The sequence below is a fragment of the Momordica charantia genome, assembly GCF_013281855.1.
Source record: "Momordica charantia cultivar OHB3-1 chromosome 11 unlocalized genomic scaffold, Mcharantia_2.0 BLBB01000011.1, whole genome shotgun sequence".
NCBI lineage: Eukaryota > Viridiplantae > Streptophyta > Magnoliopsida > Cucurbitales > Cucurbitaceae > Momordica > Momordica charantia.
In genome coordinates, this window is record NW_028275159.1 from 8,107,288 (window position 1) to 8,128,788 (window position 21,501).

A 21,501-nucleotide genomic window follows, 5' to 3' on the forward strand; every position below is an offset into this window, starting at 1 on the left:
ATTAAATTACTAAGCACCGACAATTAATTAAAAAAAAAGGTTTTGGTTGTGGTATAGAAAAAAAGGGCCATCCATTAACATCAAAGAAATGGACACAACGAATCCGTCCTTGTCCTTGTTCTATTTGGTGAGAGAAGGTTAGTTGATGTTTTAAAAGAGGATACAAGTCACAATCCAAACAAACATAAAGAATAAAAAATAAAAATTTCAATCAATTTTGATCGATTTGGTTGGTTCGATCAATTCAGCCGACATAGTTGATCAATTAGTTAAGTGGATGCCCGACTAGAGAAGATGGATACATGAATAAATCGATACCATATCCGAATGAGATGGATCTTGAGACCATAGAAGTATGGTTAAGAAAGCTTAAAAAACTGACAGTTACTACTTATACTAATAAGGTACACCTTTCTTTTCGGTAACTCAATCGTAAGAACTTCAAAGTTAAGTGGGCTTGATCTGGAGCAATCTTCGACTAGGTGACCTCCTAATATTCTTTTTCGAGAGAGAGGGGTTATGAGGTAAGGAAGAAACCCCCAAAAAGGATACGAAAGACAGGCAAGAAGAGACACCAAAAAATGAATTGAGATACCAACAACCACTTGCACCTCACACACCATAAAAGAAGAAGGAATAGGGAGGAAAAAAAAAGAAAATAAAAGAATTTTCCCGGAAAATAAAAGTGAAAATTCTTGGCCTCCAACCCACGCAAAACAAACCCAAAAGTAATTAATGACAAAGATTAATGTGATGATATGATGATTAAAGTCCCTAGTGGCAGGCTTTTCTGTTACCATAATTGTAATTTTCTTAAAATTTAATTCATTTATTTTTATTAATTAGGTGAGTTTGGAATAGGGATGGACATGTTTTGTCTTCATATATTATTATTATTTTAGTAATTTTGGTTGGTTTTTTTCAGGTGGCATTGTCTTTTCAGTTGGCAACCCCCTCTTTACTTTCTCATTTATTCATTATAATATAATGACTACCACCTTATATTATTAACCAACCAATCAAAATTATAAATCTAAATACCCTCCCACATAAATTGGAGCACCAACACCCTTTTTCCTTCAATGGACCCAAAAAAAAAAAAAAGAGTTTCAATATTAGTTTTAGTCTCGTGTTTTCAATTTTCGTTCATTTTGATTATTATACTTTTCATCATTGAGATTTGTGGATGATACAGATTAACATTTTGAGGATATTTAATTCAACATTGTGTACGTATGAGTTTGATTGTGTTGTGTCACAATTGCTGCGAACAAACATATTAATAACAAAGAATATATTTATGCTATTATACTAATATTTGTGTTTTTTATGCTATTACGTCCAAGCTTGAATGAGGAAGATGTACATGGCGTAAACAAAAACAAATATATGCGACGTTTTTTTTGGTCTATGTGTACTTTCAAAACGTCTTTTTTGGTATATGTACTCTTAAAAATGACAATGTTTATCTTATGTTCTTTTAATCATGATTTTAACACGACAATACACTCGCTAAATTTTTTGAAATATCGCCATAAATTTACATTAAACGATTTCATTATTATATCTAAATTTGGCAAATATAGACCTAATGGATCATTTTTTAAAAGTATAAAGACTAAAACAAACGTATTAAAGAGTATAAAGACTAAAATGAACAAATATTTAAAATAAAAAACTAAAATCAACCCTAAATGCACACGACCAAAATAACATTTTAAACCTTATATTTTTAGTTTCACACTTGGGCTAATACTTGACTCCCAATTTAAATGTCAAATTTGTCGTTTTTAACTTAAGGTAAAAACTATCTCACATTGTTGATTTCAAGGATAAATTTTATATATTTTTATTGTAAAATGTCTTTTTAATGCAATATAATTATTCTGTCAGTCAACTTTGAAAATAAAAATAATTTCAGTATTACCGTACTGTATACTGCTCTCATTCATTTTTTTAATATGATTTAGAAAAATTTATAGGACAAACCTAAGGAGTAAATACTTGAAGCACAAAAAAATTTTCCATGAACATTAACATTTTGTAACTTCTAATATTTGATTTAACAAAATATTCAATACATTTGAAAGATAAAGTTTGTTGGAAGTCATTCCCTCGTACACGTGGCACACGTCGATTAGGTGATGAGAAGTACACGTAGCCTTTCTCCATAAACTTGAAGTTTCATTACCTCGGTTCCGTTTTATACGACTGAACCGACGTCTTGTGTGACTAAGGTGACCAAGCGTCATATAGGTTTGTTTCTACCTATTCAAATGAATTGACCTGCTTCACTTCGGCTCAGTTCCAGATTCCGACAAACTCCACGACAATACACCGGGATTCACGGTAATCTTAAATAGTCGTTAAGACACTGTCAAGAATATTGTCAGGGAAGTTGCCTATAAATAGATTCATTCACTCAATTTTTCACTACACGAATACTAAATTCTCTCTCGAGTTTAGTTCGGCCAGCTATTGACTTTAACATCGGAGTGTGTTATGTTTTGAAGGTCACTCGTCTAGCTCATCTTTCAAGCAGTTCTCAGTCCGAACCGAGCTTTGCAGAGTTGATATTTTCGATCAAACAAAGTTGAAACCTTTGAGATGACACAAGCAAGCATAGTTTAAAAAAAAGGTGCAAGAAACTCATCCTTTATTTAATTAAAAAAAGTTGAAACCTTTAAAATATTAGAGAATAAATCGAGAAAACGTGGGAAAGAGTCAAGAGAACAAAATTATATATTTAGCAAAAATGTTTATCCAAAAAAGTTTCATTTTGTTATTTATATTTTGAGATCTGTTGAAATGGATTTATGGTAGCGGCGAGAGAATGAAGGACCAACCAAACGTGGCGCCATGATCTTCTTCCTGTGAAGAACAAGTCACATGCTTCCCATCAGATTCTGAAAGGAAAAAAAAAACCCCATTTCAAAAATTTCACTTCACACACCACCTTCTCCATCGGTAACAGTAAAAAACAATACAAATCCAGGAATCCTGTGCTCTCTCGTCTCCTCTACCAACAAAACCCCACAAAATTTCCCATCATTTTGCACCAGAGGCACCAAAATCAGATAAGTTTCTTCAGTTTTCGCCATTATACATCATAAATCTTTACTCCCCACAACCCCATTTTAGGAGCTCATCAATCTTTCCTGCTGGTTCAAGCAAGCGGCTGCAGTACATATACATAATCGTTAGCTTTAAATGCAATCCATGGCCCCACACCCACACACTTAAAACTCTTTTTTGCCTCTCTGCTTTCTCCTTCAAATATTATATTGTTTTTCAGCTTCTTTTGGCTTCATTCCCTCGCCCATTTCTTAGATTCAGTCCTACCCTTGTTAAGATTTGAGCAATTCCTCTTCTGGGTTTCCCGAAATTTCCCCCCATTTCCCTAGATTTTTTGTTTTTTCTTGTTTTCTTGTTTTCCCCTCTTCTGGGTTTGGATTATGATCCATCAGCTCCCTGTTAGCTGCCCTGAAACGAACATATCGGTGATGAACAGGGGGTTTTAGGTGGGGGCGGTGAGTGATTTGAGGGCCATAATGGTGGGAGCGGCAACTAATGGAAGAGCCCGTTTGTCCTTCTCGGTCGTTAATGGCGGACAAGAGCTCTGTCTGACCAGTACTCCGACCAGTTTTGCGGGCTCCGACTGCGGTGGCATTGAGTTCACTAAAGAAGACGTTGAGGCTCTGTTGAATGAGAAGCTTAAAAGGAAGGACAGGTTTAATCTAAAGGTCAGTCCCTCCTTTTCAGCAGTTAAGGTAATTCAGAGATGAGATCATTTGTGTTCTGTTTTGTTCTTTTCTTTACATTATCAGATAGTGGAAGTGTTAGATCAGTTAAAATGGTCATTGTAATCTGAGGAAATTTTTTGGTGAGACCCTTTTGGTTTGTCTTTCAGGAAAAATGTGATAACATGGTGGAATACATTAAAAGGCTTAAACTCTGCATCAAATGGTTCCAAGAGCTTGAGTATGGCTATTTGCTTGAGCAGAAGAAGTTACAAGATGAGTTGGAATCCTCGGAGGTCAAGTGCAGTGAAATGGGTATCTTCAGGATCTCGTGTTCTTCTCGGGTTATGATTTTATCAGCCCATTTTTCTTGATCTTTCTGTTTTTCTGTTGATAGAGATGATTGTGAAGAAGAGAGAGGAGGAATTGAATTCCATCATTGTGGAACTCAGAAAGAACAATGGTTTTTTTCAAGAGAAATTCACAAAAGAAGAATCAGATAAATTGGTAAGCTTTGAATCGTGCTGTCGAGTATGAATGATTCGATAAGTTGGAACTTGGTTTGTTATCTAGAATTTGAGTATCATTGTCAGGCTGCAGTGGAATCTCTCGCAAAGGAGAAAGAAGCTCGATTGATTATGGAGAGGTCACAGGCTTCACTCACTGAGGAGCTTGCAAGGGCTCAACGTGAACTCTCGAGTGCGAATCAAAAGGTAAAATAGAAAATGAACTGATAGCTATTGATCGGTGTACCGAACATGACAAATGTTGTGACGATGGCTTCTGGCAATTCTGCAGATATCGTCTCTTAATGAAATGTACAAGCGGTTGCAGGATTACATTACCAGTTTACAGCAATATAATGGCAAACTTCATACAGAGCTTTCGACTGCTGAGGATGACCTCAAACGAGTAGAGAAAGAAAAAGCTGCTGTGGTGGAGGACCTCAGTATGACCAAGGGCGAACTTGCTCTGTCTAGAGTGAGTTTCTTTTCCATTAAGAGCTTTCATAAATTTTTACAAATGTGTATCGGTCTGTTGTGAATCGTCATTGTTTGGATCATGATTATAGGCTTCTCAAGACGAGGCGGTAAAGCAGAAGGATGCTATGGTGAACGAAGTCACGTGTTTAAGAAGAGAAATACAACAAGTTAGAGACGATCGAGATCGTCAACTATCTCTGGTGCAGACTTTGTCAGATGAAGTAGAGAAGTGCAGGGACAATGCAGAGAAGTACTGTGAGGAGCTGGATGAAATGAAGGCTAAAACAAATGAATTAGAGGTTCTTACGTGATCCCATTTTTTTTCCCTATATGTGAGCTTGTGATTTTTCCCCCTTATTTGTGAAGATCTTTAAATTTGTCATAGACTCGGAAGCTCTTTGATAATTTTGGAGTTCTTTTGCAGGCAACATGCTCTTCACAAAGTATTGAGCTAAAGACGTTGCAAAATCATCTAGCTGTGGCCGAAAACAAGATACAGGTTACGATGAACAGCTCTAGCAACACAAAAATAGTGATTTCACTAAAAAAATATTGTATTTCACGTGATTTTCTTATGCTAGGTCTCTGATCTGACTGCAATGGAGACGTTGAGTGAATTCGAAGATCAAAAGAGGCTCGTACGTGAGTTGCTAGACCGACTCGCAGATGTGGAAAATAAGCTTATGGAAGGAGAGATGCTTAGGAAAAAATTGCACAATACCATCTTGGTAATTCCCTTATTGCATATGCATTATATTAATTGCTGTGGTGTTGTTACTCACTGGGCCTTTTGTAATACAGGAATTAAAAGGGAACATTCGTGTATTTTGTAGAGTTCGGCCTCTGTTACCCGATGAACGTTCCAGTGCCGAAGGAAATTTTATCTCCTATCCCTCATCAGTGGAATCGCTTGGACGAGGAATCGATCTGGTGCAAAATGGTATGCTTGTTATGGATAATATTCAAGCCTACCAAATTTCTTCCATATGATACATTGCCCTCCAGCTCTCTTTATTCAAAGTGATATTGAAAATTCAACTGCTACCATGCTCATATATTGTCAGGGCAACGACATTCTTTCACGTACGACAAGGTTTTCACACCAGAAGCATCACAAGAAGACGTCTTTGTAGAAATTTCCCAGCTTGTCCAAAGTGCCCTTGATGGCTATAAGGTAATACATGGCACCGCGGTATTTATTCATATATTTTGCCGTTTTTCTTGTAGAAACAGAGCGATAGTTACCCAATTCTGACAAAAAGATTGAACTTGAATAGTCTATGAAAACAGTTAATGCATCTGCTCACTCGTACACATGTAAATATGTATTCTCCACTGTTAAAAGATTTTAAGTTAAAAAACTTTGGTCCGGTACTATTGTTGCTATCCTGTAAGTTTAATTTTGTTACGATTTAGTCCGTGAACTATAGTATGTGACAATTCAGTCCCTAATGAAAAAAAATCAGTCAAGATAAAAGTATCGGTTTTTATTATGTAACAATTTAGTCTCCATAGTTTGTTTATAAACACATTTGGTTGATTTATCGATCTAGGTAGGTAATAAACCTAGTTAAACCTTAACAACATATTCCATAGCAATTAAATTTTTACAAATTTTAAACTATAGGGACCAACCAATTGTTATAAAGTCCAGGTACCGTAAGTATTTTTAACCAAGATTTTATTGTATTCGAGGTGGGACAATCAAGTTACTTCATTAGAGACTGTTTCAAGTTTATTAGTTAACGCTATTTCATTTCAGGTTTGCATATTTGCGTATGGTCAAACTGGTTCTGGCAAGACGTATACAATGATGGGCAGACCAGGGCTCCTAGAGGAGAAAGGTCTGATACCTCGTTCGTTGGAACAAATATTTCAAACTAGACAATCTCTTCAACCTCAGGGTTGGAAATATGAAATGCAGGTGAGAGAGAAAGAACAGTTTTTAGATTTTACCATCTGTTAATCTTTTTTCCGTCGTCATGTTCTCAGGCATTTTATACTAAACATTTTCTAGGTATCGATGTTGGAAATATATAATGAAACGATCCGTGATTTACTAGCAACAAATCGATCAGCTCCAGATGTGCAACGACCAGAGAATGGTTCTCCTTTAAAGCCATACTCAATCAAACACGATGCGAGTGGAAACACACAAGTTTCTGATCTTACAGTCGTGGATGTCCGTAGTGCCAGGGAGGTCTCGTTCCTATTAGAGCAAGCTTCTCGGAGCAGGTATCAGTGACTGCATAGTTTGCATTTATATATCGATGATTTGACGTAGCTATATGCTTTTCAGTTAGGACATTAGTTACGATTCCTGTTGCTTACCGTTCATCTTCATCATTATGTCCACACGAAAATTTCGTGTTTTCTTGATAGATTTTCCTCTTAAATGCATTTCTTTATTTTTTTCCTTAGATCTGTTGGCAAAACCCAAATGAATGAGCAATCATCAAGAAGTCATTTTGTGTTCACTCTAAAAATATCTGGTATCAATGAGGTAACACCATTTATATTTTGAAAATATTCTGGTTCCTCTGTCCTGCCATGTTTCCATAGACTCACTTCTTATGATTTTGCATCATGCTAGAGCACTGATCAACAAGTACAAGGCATTTTGAATTTAATCGATCTTGCTGGAAGCGAGCGTCTTTCTAAGAGCGGGTCTACGGGAGACCGACTAAAGGAAACCCAAGTAATTGATCACTTCTATCATATTTTTGTTTAAATTTGTTTCATCATGCAAAGTTCTGTTCATAATCCTTTATTTTTCTTTATTACAATCAGGCCATAAACAGAAGTTTATCATCTTTAAGTGATGTTATATTTGCTTTGGCAAAGAAGGAAGAGCATGTTCCCTTTAGAAACTCCAAACTTACCTATCTTCTTCAGGTACTTGTTCAAAGATTACCATAAATTTTTTTTTCTTCCCTTTAATCGTTCTAACTTAATAATATGGATGGTTAACCAGCCGTGCCTCGGTGGAGATTCGAAGACGTTGATGTTTGTAAATATCTCTCCCGACCCCTCCTCAGCCAATGAGTCACTCTGCTCGCTTCGGTTTGCTGCCCGGGTCAATGCTTGCGAGATTGGTACTCCGCGACGTCTAACCAATACACGACCTTGAGATTTATGCTCGAGCTGTCTTTATATCCGCGAATCCACTATTCAATGATGAAACATCAGAATGATTCTGACTTAGGCTTAGTTGTATAGCAAAAGAGATCTGATTGTATTAATGAAAGTAAGATATTTTTTTCCCACTTTTTGATGATCAAATCTCTCTAATTGATACCAAGCATCCTGCAACAAGATTGATATCGTCTCGACAATGCTGGCAATTGGTTTTGCATCTTCTCGCCGTATTTAGTACAAAATCGAAACAAATTATGAACATGTACAACAGAATAGGAAAAGAATGGTGGAAAAGCAAGTAGATCTTATAATCTTCTCAATAAAGTTTCTCAACTTAAGCCATTCTATCCATGACTTCTTGAAGTATAGGAGTTGTCTGCTGATAATAGGATTCAGTTTCACTCAGATTCTTCTGTTTTGCTGCATCTTCAAGCTGCAAAACACAAAACAAGCTACTTCAGCTTGAAAATCTGCAGACTACTTGCAGAAATTTGTAAACTTTCTCGTCTTTTTACCTTTTCGAAGTTGTCGAACAATCTGTTCGCAAGCTCGGTTAGAGGCTGCTTCTCACCATCTGCAGCTGCCGAGATGACATTGTCGAAATCGTAGTACATGAAAGTCGATTTCAGTCGAAGATACTTCCTTACATAGTTCAAAGTATCTTTCCCGATCAAATCCGCCATAGCCAGAAGATCAAAGGCATATCTCTTTAGTCTATATTTTCTTCCTTCTGTCCCTATGTTGGCTATGTAAATCCCCGTCTTCAGAAACGATCGGGTCCCCGTCTTCTCATTCGCAATGTCTGTAACAAGAAATTCATTCGAGTCAGTCCTCGATTTTTTTCGATTTCGAGTTGCACCCGGATAAAGAAACAAGCTCAGAAACAGAAAGCTTCAAAACTCTTCAATCAGAAAGCTAGCTTACTGTTGTAAACAGACGGCACAGGCAAAGGGCCATCGAGCCAGTACTCGTTAGCGGAAGCGATCTCGACGGATGCGTTGCCAAACAGAGCAACAGAGACGATGCTGGTTAAAGCCAATCTTCTTGTGAATGAGCTGTGATGAGAAGAAACCTCTGTTTGTTTCCCGAGAAACCCAATTATTTTGAGTCTCTTCCGAGGGTTTTGAAGCTTTGGAAGCTTGGGAATGGCGGAGAATTTGTCTGAGACGCCGTTTAAATTTGCGAGACGAGCCATTGAATGGAAAAGAGAGGAAGAGAAATGGAGGAAATTGGGAACACAGAGAAGGCAGAGCTTTTAATTCAGTTATCCGTTTCCTTCGTCGCTCCTCCACTATCCACTCAATGGATATCCTCATTGAGGTTATTTTGGTAATTTTCTCAGTAAAATTTAATTTAATAAGATTTATCTCATAATGTTAATAATAATAATAAGATTATAAAATCTGAAACTATTTTTAGTATGTAAGTTGTTTATCTTTATATGAGCATTATCATCGACTTTGCATTATGGGACAAACATGGAAATCATCCCCTAACAAATATTTAAATTATCAAATAAACATTACACATTCTTAAAATAAGTAAAAAAATTAATAATATTAATAACAGGTCTATATTAATCATATTTTTGTTGATATTTATGCGATATTATAGAAATATAATTCACTGTTTCCAAAAAAAAAATATATATATATATATATAAATATAATTCACGCACTCGAACTCATAGACATATAAAAATGTTCACAAAAATTTAATACCAAGGAGGGAGTAATATCTTCCTTAATTATGAGAAAAAAAAGGAATGAAAAAAAAAAGAAAAAGAAATTTCTAGCCCTTAAAGACTGGGCCGAATTGGGCTGTGCAATGGGCTCAAGCGTACAATTGGGCCTTGGATTTATAATGTGAACGGTGTTTAAGTGACTTTTTTTTTCCGTAAGAATGTGATTTACGATAAAAAATTCAAAATCTCGAAATCCAGATCTGTAAATAATTAAAATAATGGACATTTATGAAATATCATGTATTATTTGATCCATTAAAAACACTTTCTCGTGACTATATTTTTAAAGAAAAAAGGTTATCTATAAAATATATTACACAAATAGTGTTAAAAAAATAATTGCAACTATAATATAAAATATAATATACATCAATAAGTTATTAATAAAATTATCTTAATCAAGGTTTTATTTACAAGCAAAGTAATAGTCTAAAGTCCCAAATTTATAACATTATTTACTAAATTTAAACAGAAATTAGAAATGAAGTTTATAACATAATTTTTTTTTAAATAACCTTTTCACTCTGCATCTTTGATTAATAGTATTCGCACTTTTTTTTTTGCAATGGTTATTATTTTAAGAAACAAGTACTTAGATAAATTGTGGGTCACAATAAAATATTGTCCTAAAATCTTCACGAATAAAAAAATATTTTGTCCAAATACAGGCTAGAATATATATTATCGATAAAAAGATAAGAAACTCGAATCTCACGTCACATCTCGTCAAACTAGAAAAAAAAAAGACAATATATTTTCTTATTTCATGCATGTTATTAACAACAAAAAATTTGGATGAGCTTGCTTTGATATATAGAGATAGAGGCTTTGGAACTTTTTGAGGAATGACAAATTTATTTTGTTTTGTTTTTAAATGTTGAAACTATATCCCTTCGTTTTCTTTTGTCACATTACCTATATATATCATGAAATTATTATTATTTGTTAAGATATTCATTTTAAGGAAAAAACAATATAATTAAAACAAGGCAGATAAAAGTATATGATTTGTCGTTTTCAATTTTTTAATTATTATTTTTATTCATGGTAATTCACTTATTTTAGATTAAAAAGTTGTGAGTTCAAATCTCTACCCTATTGTATTAAGAAATCTTACTATTAAATAATAATTATTTAATAATGTTGAAATTGAGAAACGAAATAGGGATATGATATTTGAAAGAAACTATTTAGTATAAGTTTCCATTTTCTTTTTATATTAAATACGTTCATCTTGCTTAAATATAAACTTAATTAATCTTAATATAAAATTTAAATTGATTGGACAAGACATTTATTGTTGTCTCAAAAGTGGAGTGTCGATTCTCACTCTCCAACTATTGAATTGAAAAAGATGAGAAAGAAGATATTTTTTATCGTGACAATTGTATCAATTTTTCCCTAAATTTTTAATTTCATCCAATTGAATCCTAAACTTAGATAAGTGTTGTAAAATTGACTATCTATTCAATATTCAATTTTCGCTGACCCACTAATTAAAGAAAAAAGTAATGTAAAAAACTTAAAAAAAAAAACTTGCTAATTGAATGAAAATTGCACAAAATTAAGTTTGATTAATATACAAATCGACCATTAAATAACTCTGCAAAAACCTAAAATTTTCAACAAATATATCCTTTCCAATGTAATTTTTGTCTAAATCTTATAAATTTCGTACCATATATATATTTTAAGATAAAATACACTTTTGATCATTGAATTCCAAATTTTGTGTCTATTCGGTCCATGAGATTTAAAAGAAACACTTTTAATTTCGAGTTTTGAGAAGTAGTTCTAAATTATTATTAATTGACTAATGGAAAAATGATTAAATGGCCGATCATACTTTTGTTGTAACCGCTGTCGAAAGAAAGAGGGAACATAGGACCAGGGAGAAGAGAGATGGAGAGAAGAAGATAAAAAAATTATTAAGCTAATATTTTTTACCAAATTTTACTATTTTTCCACTCGTGTCAAATGAGATTATTGACCATTTAAAACTATTTCTTAAAGGTAATTGATCTATATTTCAAAAGTAAAAAGTTATGAGTTCAATCCTCCACCTCACATAGTGTACTAAAAAAAATTATTTTTAGAAACTAAAATAAAATCTAAGTTCTAACTAGAAACTAAATTCAAATTTCAAAAGTAAAAATTTTTGTTTTTTAAGCGCCCTCTTGAAAGCTTCAAAACTTATATATTTGTTGCAAATATATATATTTGGAATTTCATCTTCCTCAATACCCGCCCCAAATTTATTTGAAATTTGAATTAAATTTCAAATTTGAACACCAATTACTACCGTTAAGGGATGAGAGATTGAGATTTAGTTTCTTTCCATTTCAATTTTCAAATTTTTAATTAAAAGCCCCCAAGTTTTTTTCTTCGACGAACGACCTCCCTTGACGACTTTGATGAATTCATCGTAAATCATGGAAAAAGAGGGGGCACAAGAAAAAATGATAGAGAGAAGAAGTCGAATAATGGAAAAGAGAAATAATAATAAAAGAGGGAGAAAGGTGAAGAAAGAAATAAAAATGAAAAATTGAGGAAGGATAAATACATAATTTCACACGTCCATCCTTGAAAACTTATGTTTTAAAAAAGGCGTTTGAAAAACCAAAAAAAACCCTACAAAACTCCAATTCTGCCAAATTTTCTGAAATATACATCCCCGTTTAAAACCTTGAGTTGAGATTGAGACAAATTCCAAAAGCGGTTTCCGAGAAAACAATGGCACAAATGCCAATGCAACAATACTTTCGGCAAATCTCTCTTTGTCGATTTTCCGCCACCCTCAACCCTCCAAAAATTTCCAGATGCCTTTCCTTTTGGACTCATCGCTTCTCTCCAGCTCTCTTCCACTTGTCATTTTTGTTTCTCCACATCAGATGGCGCGCTTAGATCACACAACACCACCGCCATTTGAAGCATGCCAAAGCTTGGCGAAACTTGCCATTTTTTAGGCCCCAGAAGCCCCTTCTCGCCTGTCAGGTGTTTGATGAAATCACTCAATGAATTTTAACTGCTGCTATTGAAATGTCACCCCTTTCAGTTTCAGATTCTGTCTCTTGGGTCTAACTTTGATGGTTTTTTTCTTTAGTTCAGATTCTATTGTGGGTTTGAAGTGTTTTTTTTTTCCCTTTTTTCTCTGAAGAGATGCCCTCATGCCAAAACTCAAAATGCATGCTGTTTTTTTGGTTGTTCATGGAAAGTGGTGTTGTTTGATAGTTTAGTTTGCGATATAGTTCTACTCAAAGGATATACTAGTTTGACGTGCTCCTGCTGACTTGTTAAGGTTGAAGCTAGTTTTGAAATTATTGATTCGTAATTTTTGAAGGATGGACAGCATTAGTTGTTGTGGGAAAACAAGTAATTTATGAGAAGGTGAACATGGATGACCCCGAGTAGTTTAAACTGATCAAACATTTCTCTCTTTGTAGCTTCCTTCTTTTCTGGTCCAAATCACGAGAAGACAAAAACAAAAGTAAAGACATTAGAGAAGGTTGATGATTATCATGATGACCATGGAAGTGGATAAGCATTGGTCCCTTCCTCTCTGTGGGGTCCCTGAAGTTACAGATTATTTTCAAACTTCTTCACATCCAGTCAAGTTTTAATAGCTGAAAGACCAGAAAATTACTAGCAGTAAAGGCACCCACAGTTTTGTAGCTTATCTTCGTGCTCTATAAATTATATTTCCTTCTGAATTCAAGAAACAAAGAAAGAAGAAAGAAGAAGACATGGAAGGACACAAAAAGGTTGTGAAGAAGTCAAGGGTAATCAAAGTTGGATCAGAGGGATCTTGGGATTATTATGTTGCCAAAGCTTTCAAACAAGGTTTCCCTGTAAGTCCCCTCTTTACTCTCTCTCATAATGCTCAGTTCAATGTTATGTAGTATGGAAATGAAATGCAATCCAAAGTAGAAAGACTGAAATAGTCATTTGGGAAGCCGACCTGATCGTCCTGGCTTAATTGGTCAAGGCAGTACTTACCTCCCCAAGTTCAAGTCCCCATCCTTGTTTTGTTTTGTTTTTTTTTTTCCTGTTATATGGAGAGACTAGAGAGAACTTGAAAGGAGAAAAAGATGACTTGGGAAGTTTGCAGGTTGCAGTGCATTTTAGTGCTAGCTGGTGCACACCCTCAAGAGCCATGAGCCACTTCTTTGAAGAGCTGGCCTTGGAGTACAAAGGTGTTGTGTTTCTGTCTGTGGATGTGGATGAAACTAAGGTAATCTTGATTTCATTTGACTGATGTTTCTGTTTTGCTTGTGATCTTTTCTGGTTTGTGTCTATAATGTAACTTTGATCTTATAATCATAAACTTAGCTATAGATTATGTGTGATGGAAATAATCCAAGTAGGTAACACAATTTTAGATCAATGGGAGCTCTTGAGATAGGTCACCTTAGGAGTTGTGATTGTCTGTTCGGTGACATTTTCGTTTCTTATTCTTACTATTTGTTATTTGCTTATATTTTCTTCAAATGAAAAGAAATAACAATCACACGAACATTTTAGAACTTTAGAAACAAGAAATCAAATTTGTATGATCAAATAAGGCCTATATTAAAAACTTAAAAATGAGAAACAACAAATGGGAAACATGGAAGTTTCGAACAGAACCGAAGTTTCATTGATCCCAAATGTTGTAGGGTTAATACTTGTCCACGAGATAATTAGTCGATATGAGTATAAACTAGGCTACCAAATAGGCACGGTTATCAAACAACATAAGTTTGGATTTTTCGGTTTGTTATGATATAAATTTCTTTGATCATATGATGAACAGGATGTTGCATCCAAGTTGGAAATAAAGGCCATGCCCACATTTGTATTGATGAAGGATGGAGCCCCAAACTTCAAACTTGTTGGAGCCAACCCAGTTGAGCTGAGGAAAAGGATCAATGGCTTCATATATGGCTGATTGGTGATTACCAAATATAATAGGAATGTGAGACACATGTTTTAGGATCTCACATTTGTTTCAACCTCAAACCATTATTATTTCTTGAATTTTTTCTGGTATTGGCTATTTACTTTTGGTTTACTATCAACGTAATAAAATGTTACAAATTCAAAGTCTTTTTTTAGTACAACATGTAGAGGCAGGGATCGAACTCACAACCTCTTGATTTTAGATATATGTCAATTATCGTTGAGTTATGTTTACTTTGACAACTCAAAGACTTTTTATTTGGTTTATTGTTGTTATTAATTTTCTTTATAAAGTCATCTTGCTAATATATTTCCAAAAAGTGGAAAACTAAGCCAATTTCAAAATTTGATAGCTTCGCTCATCTTGGAACTATGTTTTACAGATTTCAACTACATCTAAACATCCTATAGAAATTTTAAGGTTAAAACTCACTTTTAGTCTCTATACTTTAGCTAAAGTAACAATTTAGTACTTTAATATATAACAATTTAGTTATTGTAATTTACAGTTGGTAACAATTTAGTTTTATCGTAAATTTTTTTTGTTAAATTTCTTTTATATATATAGATTGACAAATTAAAGAGGGACCAAATATATTTATAATTACAAAGATTAAATTGTTATACGATAAAATTTGACACTTAATTTTAATAAATTTTTTTTACAATAGGGACTAAATTATTACAAATTTTAAATGACAGGGACTAAATCGTTACAAGATAAAATTCAAAGACTAAATTGTTACTTTAGCGAAAGTATAGGGACTAAATCGTTATAAACTAAAAATCAGGGACTAAATTATTACTTGAGTGAAAGTATAGGGACCAAATATGTTTTTTAACCAAATTTTAATAAAATAATAAGCTCGTCTCCATTTCGACTTGTAAATATAATTTATTATTATTTTTTACATATTATATTATAGAAGAGGTGGAAGAAATTCAAAATGACAACTCTTAAGGGGATGTAATAATGTTCATGTTTGACCACTTTAGGTATGTAACCTTGTAAATGATGAATATGCTACTAGCTACACTTTTAAGTTCCACACTTATTTTTGACCAATCTCAAACTTTCGTTAGCCAAATTAAAATCTAGCTAGTTAATATATCTATCTTCAAAAAAAATTAAGATTCATTAGTTGTAATATACATAAAACATGAAATGATCTTAAATTCTTTTGAGTCTTCAATTTTAACTCATGAGTGGCTCGTCAATCTAAGTATATGTTAGAACATATATCCTTAACAAAAAAGTTAGAGGTTTGAATTTCCGTTGAACTTAAAAATATATATATAACAAAATAAAATAAAACTAAACTTATCTAGAAACTCCCCCATGTGCTTTATTTAAAGTACAAATTTCATTCATCTACATCACTAATCACCCTAATATATTAAAATTAGATTCTCATTTCATGGAATCATTCCATTAGTTCAAGTTCCATCATTTTCATTTGCCATTTTTCAAATCTTAAAAAGAAAAACATATTTTTAAAAGAGTGACCTCAACAACCCATAGATGGTGCTAGATATTGACATGTTTATCTTTTTCGGTTTTATTATGGGCGAATGTTTGGCCCAATTTACGTGTACTTCATTTTAGTCTATGAATACTTTGAAGTTTGAACTAGTTTCATCAAAGTCCTACTTTTCTCCCTTGCCTCCTTAATAACTATTACGCTAATCTATGGTAGTTCACTTTATCTTACCTGAAAAATTTTAATCTTTGATCTCACTTAATTTTCAAATTTTGGAGGAGCGAGACAGATTTGAGGATTCTTTATTTGGGAATTGTGGCGAAAATCCTTTTTTGTTTTAAAATTTTAAATTTAGAAATTAAAATATTTGAGTAAAAAATTAAATACATCTATATAAATAGAACTTGTACACCAATCACCATGAATTATTTCATAGAGATTAAAATATACCATGTTGATCATAAAAATATTTCTGATGATTTTATTATTAGTATAGATTTACAAATAGTTAGACCGTCTCAATCTTCATTCATCACCGTATTCTAATTTCTTGCTAACTTTATTTTAAAGTACGATTCAAGACTGAAATTATGCTTCCGATCTCAAAGTTTTTAGATAAATAATATTTTAGTGAAAAATATCAATCTGAAATATATATCCTCGATAAAAAGGATAGAGATTTTCCATGTGTGGTTGAACTTGAAAAAGTATTTTAGTAAAAATATAAATAATAATGATTTACCGAGTACTTAAGCAATTGACCATGAATTACAAAGAGACCGTGTACAATAAAATTTTTTTTAATGTAAATAATAACTATTCAATTGTAACAAATAAAGTATTTTTTTCAAATGAAAGAAAGATTAAAGGATAATGAAACATTAATTATAAAATAATAAATGTTGAAATACGAATGTTAAATTGAAAAAAATATTAATTATAATTTTTTAATTTTTATCACTTTTAAAAAAAATATAAATTGAGAACTCGAGATCTTTATTAAAACCTTCAATATAGACGGTCAATTGGGCCTGAGTTGGGCTTATAAAGCCCATGCCCAACCACGTACAGATGACGACGTGTCTCTCCCACTGGGTTCCAATATGCCAGCAGTACCCATAACTCCTAATCTTGTAGAAATTTTATCGTCCTTGGAAAATCGTCTGCTTCAAATTTCTCTCTTCACCAGTAACCCTAACCCTAACCCTAAACCTAACCCTAGTCCCACAATTTTCCTTCAATTATTATTCCGTGTTTCTTCCAGTTTTTCAGGCCGGGAAATTTTCAAATTTTCCGGCGATCCGACGCTTATTTTTTATTGTTTGAGACATGGTATCTCCCGAAAATCCCAATTGGTTGTTTGACTATGGTTTGATCGACAACATCCCTGTACCGGATGCGAATTTCCCAGTTACAAGTTCAAGCTTCTCGTGGGCTGTTCAACCCTTGAATGGCACCCCTGATGTCGGGTACTCTTCAGATCTCTTTTATTTATGGTTTTTTTACCTTCTTCTTATTATTTTTTTTTATCAGAGCTCAACTGTTAATATTTCTATTACGTATTTTGAGGGAAAATATAATACTTCCCGGATTTTCGTTTGGAGTTGCTCTTTTATTGCTGTCGGGATTAAATTTCGAGATGGTTTCCTTTCTTTTGAGCCAGATTTCAACCAAACGTTTTTAGATTCAGGTGGTGATGGCTCAGACGTCTGACTTATGACGGGAATACGAGAGATTGTGTGGGAAATGGTTTATGGATGTTTTATTGTGGGGGAAATGGTTTATGGATGCTTTACTTCTGATTCTGTATGGTACACCATTAAGTCGTTGACCGAATTGATTTAGCGTCTACGGGGCTGATGGGTGAAATTTACAAGATGTTGGGGTTACTTTTTAGGGGTTGGGGGGCGTTAATATACCAAGAACTATTTGTTGTTGTATTTTGAAAATTGTAGATTGGGATGATACTTTGTAAAGGATGTTTTACCGTTGTGCGGCTTGGCTTCTTGTTTATGCGAATTTGTACTAGATGGCCATTTGTCTGTCAGGAAAATTTTCTTTTGTTATTTCGTGCTTGTGCTATGTTGACTGATTGTTTATTTTCAGCTGTGACTTGAAGTGTCCGTTACATTATTAGAAATGGTAATTGATGTCAAGTAGAGCTTTTGATGTTATTTGAGTTCTTGTTGATCAGCATAATTTTTTCTTGGACATGTTATTTTTTTCCCGCTTTTTTTTTCTGCTGATTTTCTTTTCCTTGGGCATGCTATTCTAGTGTGGAAATTGATGGATCGTTGGCAGAACCAGATGGCCGTCTAGAATCTGGCTCAAAAAAGAGGTACGACCTTCAATATTAATTTATTCCCAGAAATTTGCATAAGGGTTATGTTCTAATGGGCCGGAAACTAGGTTTGCAGGCTAGATGCCTAGATGCTATAGCATTTAGTGGTAGGGGGTAATATAGGGTAATTGCTTGTTTAGTGTGACCGACGGAATTTGAGTCTCTGACCTTTTGTTGAGTCACAAGGTCTTTTACCCTGTGCACAGCACATGGGATAGTTGTTCGCTTACCAGTTATAAGTTAACTGAGTAGCATCTGGTTTTGTGGCTTGGATTGGAGTGAGTGATAAAGCTATGATCTTTCCTCGTTCATTTGAGCTTCAATGAATTTATTGTAATTATATTTCATACAGTTGACAGATTCAAGTTGGAATTGGATATAGGGTCCTAATTACGATGATTTAGTGAAAGGCTGAGGGTCCACTTTTTTGCTTTCATGTATCTTCTGTTGTGAAGTTTGGCTGACCGTGTTAAGATGTACTTCTTCACTTGAACTGGATCTGTTCTATGGGTTGTATATCTGTGTCCTTTGAGTTCTAAGGCTGACCATGTTAGGATGTTGAGTTGATTTAAGTAAAATCTAATATGGCATCAAATAAAATACTCAAGTCTTTTCTGTTGCAGGGTCAGATCTGATTCATTTAGTGCATCAAGCTCCAAAGCGTGTAGGGAGAAGTTACGGAGGGATAGGCTCAATGACAGGTACTACCTCTAACACTAATAAATGGCCAGTCATATGCATGTTTATGACGATTGTATGTTTTGTCTCATCAACAGAGCTTAATTTTTTTATAATGAATCTCACGACAGGTTTTTGGAACTGGGCTCCATTTTGGATCCTGGAAGACCACCCAAAACTGACAAGGCTGCAATTTTAGTTGATGCTGTTCGAATGGTGAATCAGTTACGTGGGGAAGCCCAGAAACTAAAGGAATCCAATTCAAGTCTCCAGGAGAAGATTAAAGAGTTGAAGGCAAGTCTCCTTGACTTTCTTACCAATGATACTCATTCCATTACATAAGCTTTTACATTCGATTTGTTTACTATTGATCTATTTGCAAGGAGAATTGATCTATTTGCAAGGAGAAATTTTTCCTGGTGAATGATCATTAATTTCTTCTCTCCTATCTCGTCCAGACCGAGAAGAATGAGCTCCGCGACGAAAAGCAGCGGCTCAAGGCAGATAAGGAGAAGCTAGAGCAGCAAGTGAAGTCCATGCATGCTCAACCTGGCTTCTTACCTCCAGCCATCCCTACATTTGCTGCTGCTCAGAGCCAAGCTCCGGGCAATAAGTTGGTTCCTTTCATTGGTTACCACCCAGGAGTTGCCATGTGGCAGTTCATGCCACCCGCTGCGGTGGACACGTCACAGGACCACGTACTCCGGCCACCTGTTGCTTGAGCTATTGGCAACCTAGGTTGCCATAAAGAACCATTGGAAATGTCCCATAGTTTCATTTTTAATCTGTCATTGTCGACTGATATATCAGTATTTACATTTAAGTAGGTTTGTCAATTGATTTTGGGGTTGACTATTTTATTTGCGATCGGAGGATAATGGAAGAACTTGTAATGTTTTGTAATTGTAATTGTAAATAAGTGAGTGATTTGGTAATGACTATATTTAATGGCCCCTCTCTGAATTTATTTTCTCTACTTGGGTGAATACTTAGAGGTTGTAAATGTTATTTCCACTCATTTCAACCAAGGGGTTATAAATGTGAAGAATAATAAATTTGATACGTCAAAAAAATACATTGGGTCCACGATATTTTTTTTGGTTGAACTTACTATTAGTCTTTTTAACTCTAATGATAATATGCACTTGCAGTGATTCAATTCAAATTTTAATCCACTGTTAAAAATAGTACAAGTTGGATGGAGGCTAAATAAATTTTAAATCAGGTTTGCATGATGAAATATTAAAATTTTAATGGATTAAATTGGGATTAAACACCTCAATCAAAAGCATAGAACAAACTATGTCATTTTTAAATAGTTGAAATTTTGAAAATAACTTTTTTTTTAACATTTCCAAAATTTTAATTTGAAACATTAAAATACAGAGTTACAATAAAAAAAGATAAATATTTTGACAAATATACTATTTCATGCTGTAAACTATTTTTTTAATTGAAATTAAAATATATAAAATATAAAATAATAATTATACAAAATTTATAACATGTATATTAATAAATTAATTAATATTATTTTATATTGAACTAAATATTTAGTTATTAATCAACACTAGTTTGCAAATATATTAGAATAAATCTGGCCTAGAAAACATGAAATTTTCAATGAATCATTCATTATCGGATATCTTTTTTCACATCACCAACCAATCCCATCCATAATTACCAAATGTATCTTCTTTCTTTCTTTTTCTTTTTTTTAATGACCTGGTCTTGTGTTTGAACTATGAAAATGATAGTTGTATCTTGTACATTTGTATCTTTCCCAAATTGAATGTTACTAAAAAAATGAAACACCCCCAAATCAGCACTCTTTGCTCATAGATACGAAGTTGATTTTGATTCCTCAAGCCATCCAAGTTCACAAACAAAAGCCAAATTGGACATTCTTTTTTTAATATCTCTAAGTTTTGTGCATTCAAATTATCTTTAAAGAATTCCTCTTGTGAGCGACAAATTATTAAAAGGTTTAGACTCTTACGGGAGAAAAAAGTTAGGTTCGAATTGAGGTAGTATGAAGATTTGCTCAACTAAAGAGAAAAATCAGAGATTCCAACCTTCAAATTTTTAATTCGTATGTGACTCTATTCTATGAATTTTTTGTATTACATATCTAACGAAGAGATAATTGCATTATTCATCTTTAAAATACATTTTGCTTGGATTTATCTACTTCCAAGACTTCAGAGATAGTTAAGTTTAATTTGGATTGAAGTTTCAAGGGTGTTTTCCTTTTGTAAGTTGCTTTTTGCAACCTTGTTCTTCAAACTAGTTTATAGTTACAATTGAGCTAGCAGCACGTTGATTACAAACGGATGACCTACCAACAAAGAAACAAAATGCCAAGAAGAGGCTATCATTTAAAAGAGAAACCACTTCCACTATCATTTGGTTCCAACGAGTCCAATATCTTTGATTTGGTTCGAACGAGTCCAATATC

The 21,501-nt window shown here is 33.6% G+C and overlaps 4 protein-coding genes across 5 annotated transcripts; 3 read left to right on the top strand and 1 right to left on the bottom strand.

Moving 5' to 3' along the window:
* The first annotated feature begins 2,841 nt into the window (after positions 1-2,841).
* On the top strand, positions 2,842-7,989 carry ATK3 (kinesin 3). Of its 2 annotated transcripts, none has more exons than XM_022283826.2 (16): positions 2,842-3,770; positions 3,911-4,055; positions 4,138-4,247; positions 4,334-4,453; positions 4,539-4,721; positions 4,813-5,022; positions 5,148-5,222; positions 5,305-5,451; positions 5,525-5,663; positions 5,788-5,897; positions 6,486-6,647; positions 6,741-6,958; positions 7,145-7,226; positions 7,317-7,421; positions 7,514-7,618; positions 7,698-7,989. In XM_022283826.2, exons 1-16 carry the CDS (start codon positions 3,552-3,554, stop codon positions 7,851-7,853), a joined length of 2,286 nt encoding a protein of 761 aa, XP_022139518.1. In that variant the 5' UTR covers positions 2,842-3,551; the 3' UTR covers positions 7,854-7,989. The 2 variants fall into 2 exon arrangements, with proteins under 2 accessions (XP_022139518.1, XP_022139519.1); XM_022283827.2 differs by having other exon boundaries at positions 2,843-3,743.
* Positions 7,990-8,044: 55 nt separating this feature from the next.
* Positions 8,045-9,138, bottom strand: PNSL3 (PsbQ-like 1). Its single transcript, XM_022283828.2, has 3 exons — positions 8,786-9,138; positions 8,377-8,663; positions 8,045-8,294 (listed from the first exon to the last, which is right to left on the bottom strand). The coding sequence occupies exons 1-3, from the start codon at positions 9,054-9,056 to the stop codon at positions 8,196-8,198; spliced, it is 657 nt and encodes a 218-aa protein (XP_022139520.1). The 5' UTR covers positions 9,057-9,138; the 3' UTR covers positions 8,045-8,195.
* Positions 9,139-12,277: 3,139 nt separating this feature from the next.
* On the top strand, positions 12,278-14,690 carry LOC111010298 (thioredoxin-like protein CXXS1). The gene is made up of 4 exons (XM_022283656.2): positions 12,278-12,599; positions 13,049-13,453; positions 13,714-13,836; positions 14,398-14,690. The coding sequence occupies exons 2-4, from the start codon at positions 13,349-13,351 to the stop codon at positions 14,530-14,532; spliced, it is 363 nt and encodes a 120-aa protein (XP_022139348.1). The 5' UTR covers positions 12,278-12,599; positions 13,049-13,348; the 3' UTR covers positions 14,533-14,690.
* Positions 14,691-17,143: 2,453 nt separating this feature from the next.
* On the top strand, positions 17,144-19,986 carry LOC111010560 (transcription factor ILR3). Its single transcript, XM_022284019.2, has 5 exons — positions 17,144-17,493; positions 18,300-18,362; positions 18,989-19,066; positions 19,175-19,337; positions 19,502-19,986. The coding sequence occupies exons 1-5, from the start codon at positions 17,354-17,356 to the stop codon at positions 19,763-19,765; spliced, it is 708 nt and encodes a 235-aa protein (XP_022139711.1). The 5' UTR covers positions 17,144-17,353; the 3' UTR covers positions 19,766-19,986.
* Positions 19,987-21,501: the final 1,515 nt, after the last annotated feature.

Excerpts from the sequence above, each read along its gene's own strand:
- PNSL3 (XM_022283828.2), bottom strand. The coding sequence starts at position 9,056 with ATGGCTCGTCTCGCAAATTTAAACGGCGTCTCAGACAAATTCTCCGCC. Across the intron at positions 8,664-8,785 it reads TGTGCCGTCTGTTTACAACA|ACATTGCGAATGAGAAGACG; the intron begins GTAAGCTAGCTT and ends TTCTTGTTACAG. Across the intron at positions 8,295-8,376 it reads TGTTCGACAACTTCGAAAAG|CTTGAAGATGCAGCAAAACA; the intron begins GTAAAAAGACGA and ends TGTGTTTTGCAG.
- LOC111010298 (XM_022283656.2), top strand. The coding sequence starts at position 13,349 with ATGGAAGGACACAAAAAGGTTGTGAAGAAGTCAAGGGTAATCAAAGTT. Across the intron at positions 13,454-13,713 it reads CTTTCAAACAAGGTTTCCCT|GTTGCAGTGCATTTTAGTGC; the intron begins GTAAGTCCCCTC and ends GGAAGTTTGCAG. Across the intron at positions 13,837-14,397 it reads TGGATGTGGATGAAACTAAG|GATGTTGCATCCAAGTTGGA; the intron begins GTAATCTTGATT and ends TATGATGAACAG.
- LOC111010560 (XM_022284019.2), top strand. The coding sequence starts at position 17,354 with ATGGTATCTCCCGAAAATCCCAATTGGTTGTTTGACTATGGTTTGATC. Across the intron at positions 18,363-18,988 it reads GAATCTGGCTCAAAAAAGAG|GGTCAGATCTGATTCATTTA; the intron begins GTACGACCTTCA and ends TTTCTGTTGCAG. Across the intron at positions 19,067-19,174 it reads AGGGATAGGCTCAATGACAG|GTTTTTGGAACTGGGCTCCA; the intron begins GTACTACCTCTA and ends ATCTCACGACAG.
- ATK3 (XM_022283826.2), top strand. The coding sequence starts at position 3,552 with ATGGTGGGAGCGGCAACTAATGGAAGAGCCCGTTTGTCCTTCTCGGTC. Across the intron at positions 5,664-5,787 it reads AATCGATCTGGTGCAAAATG|GGCAACGACATTCTTTCACG; the intron begins GTATGCTTGTTA and ends ATATATTGTCAG. Across the intron at positions 6,959-7,144 it reads GAGCAAGCTTCTCGGAGCAG|ATCTGTTGGCAAAACCCAAA; the intron begins GTATCAGTGACT and ends TTTTTTCCTTAG.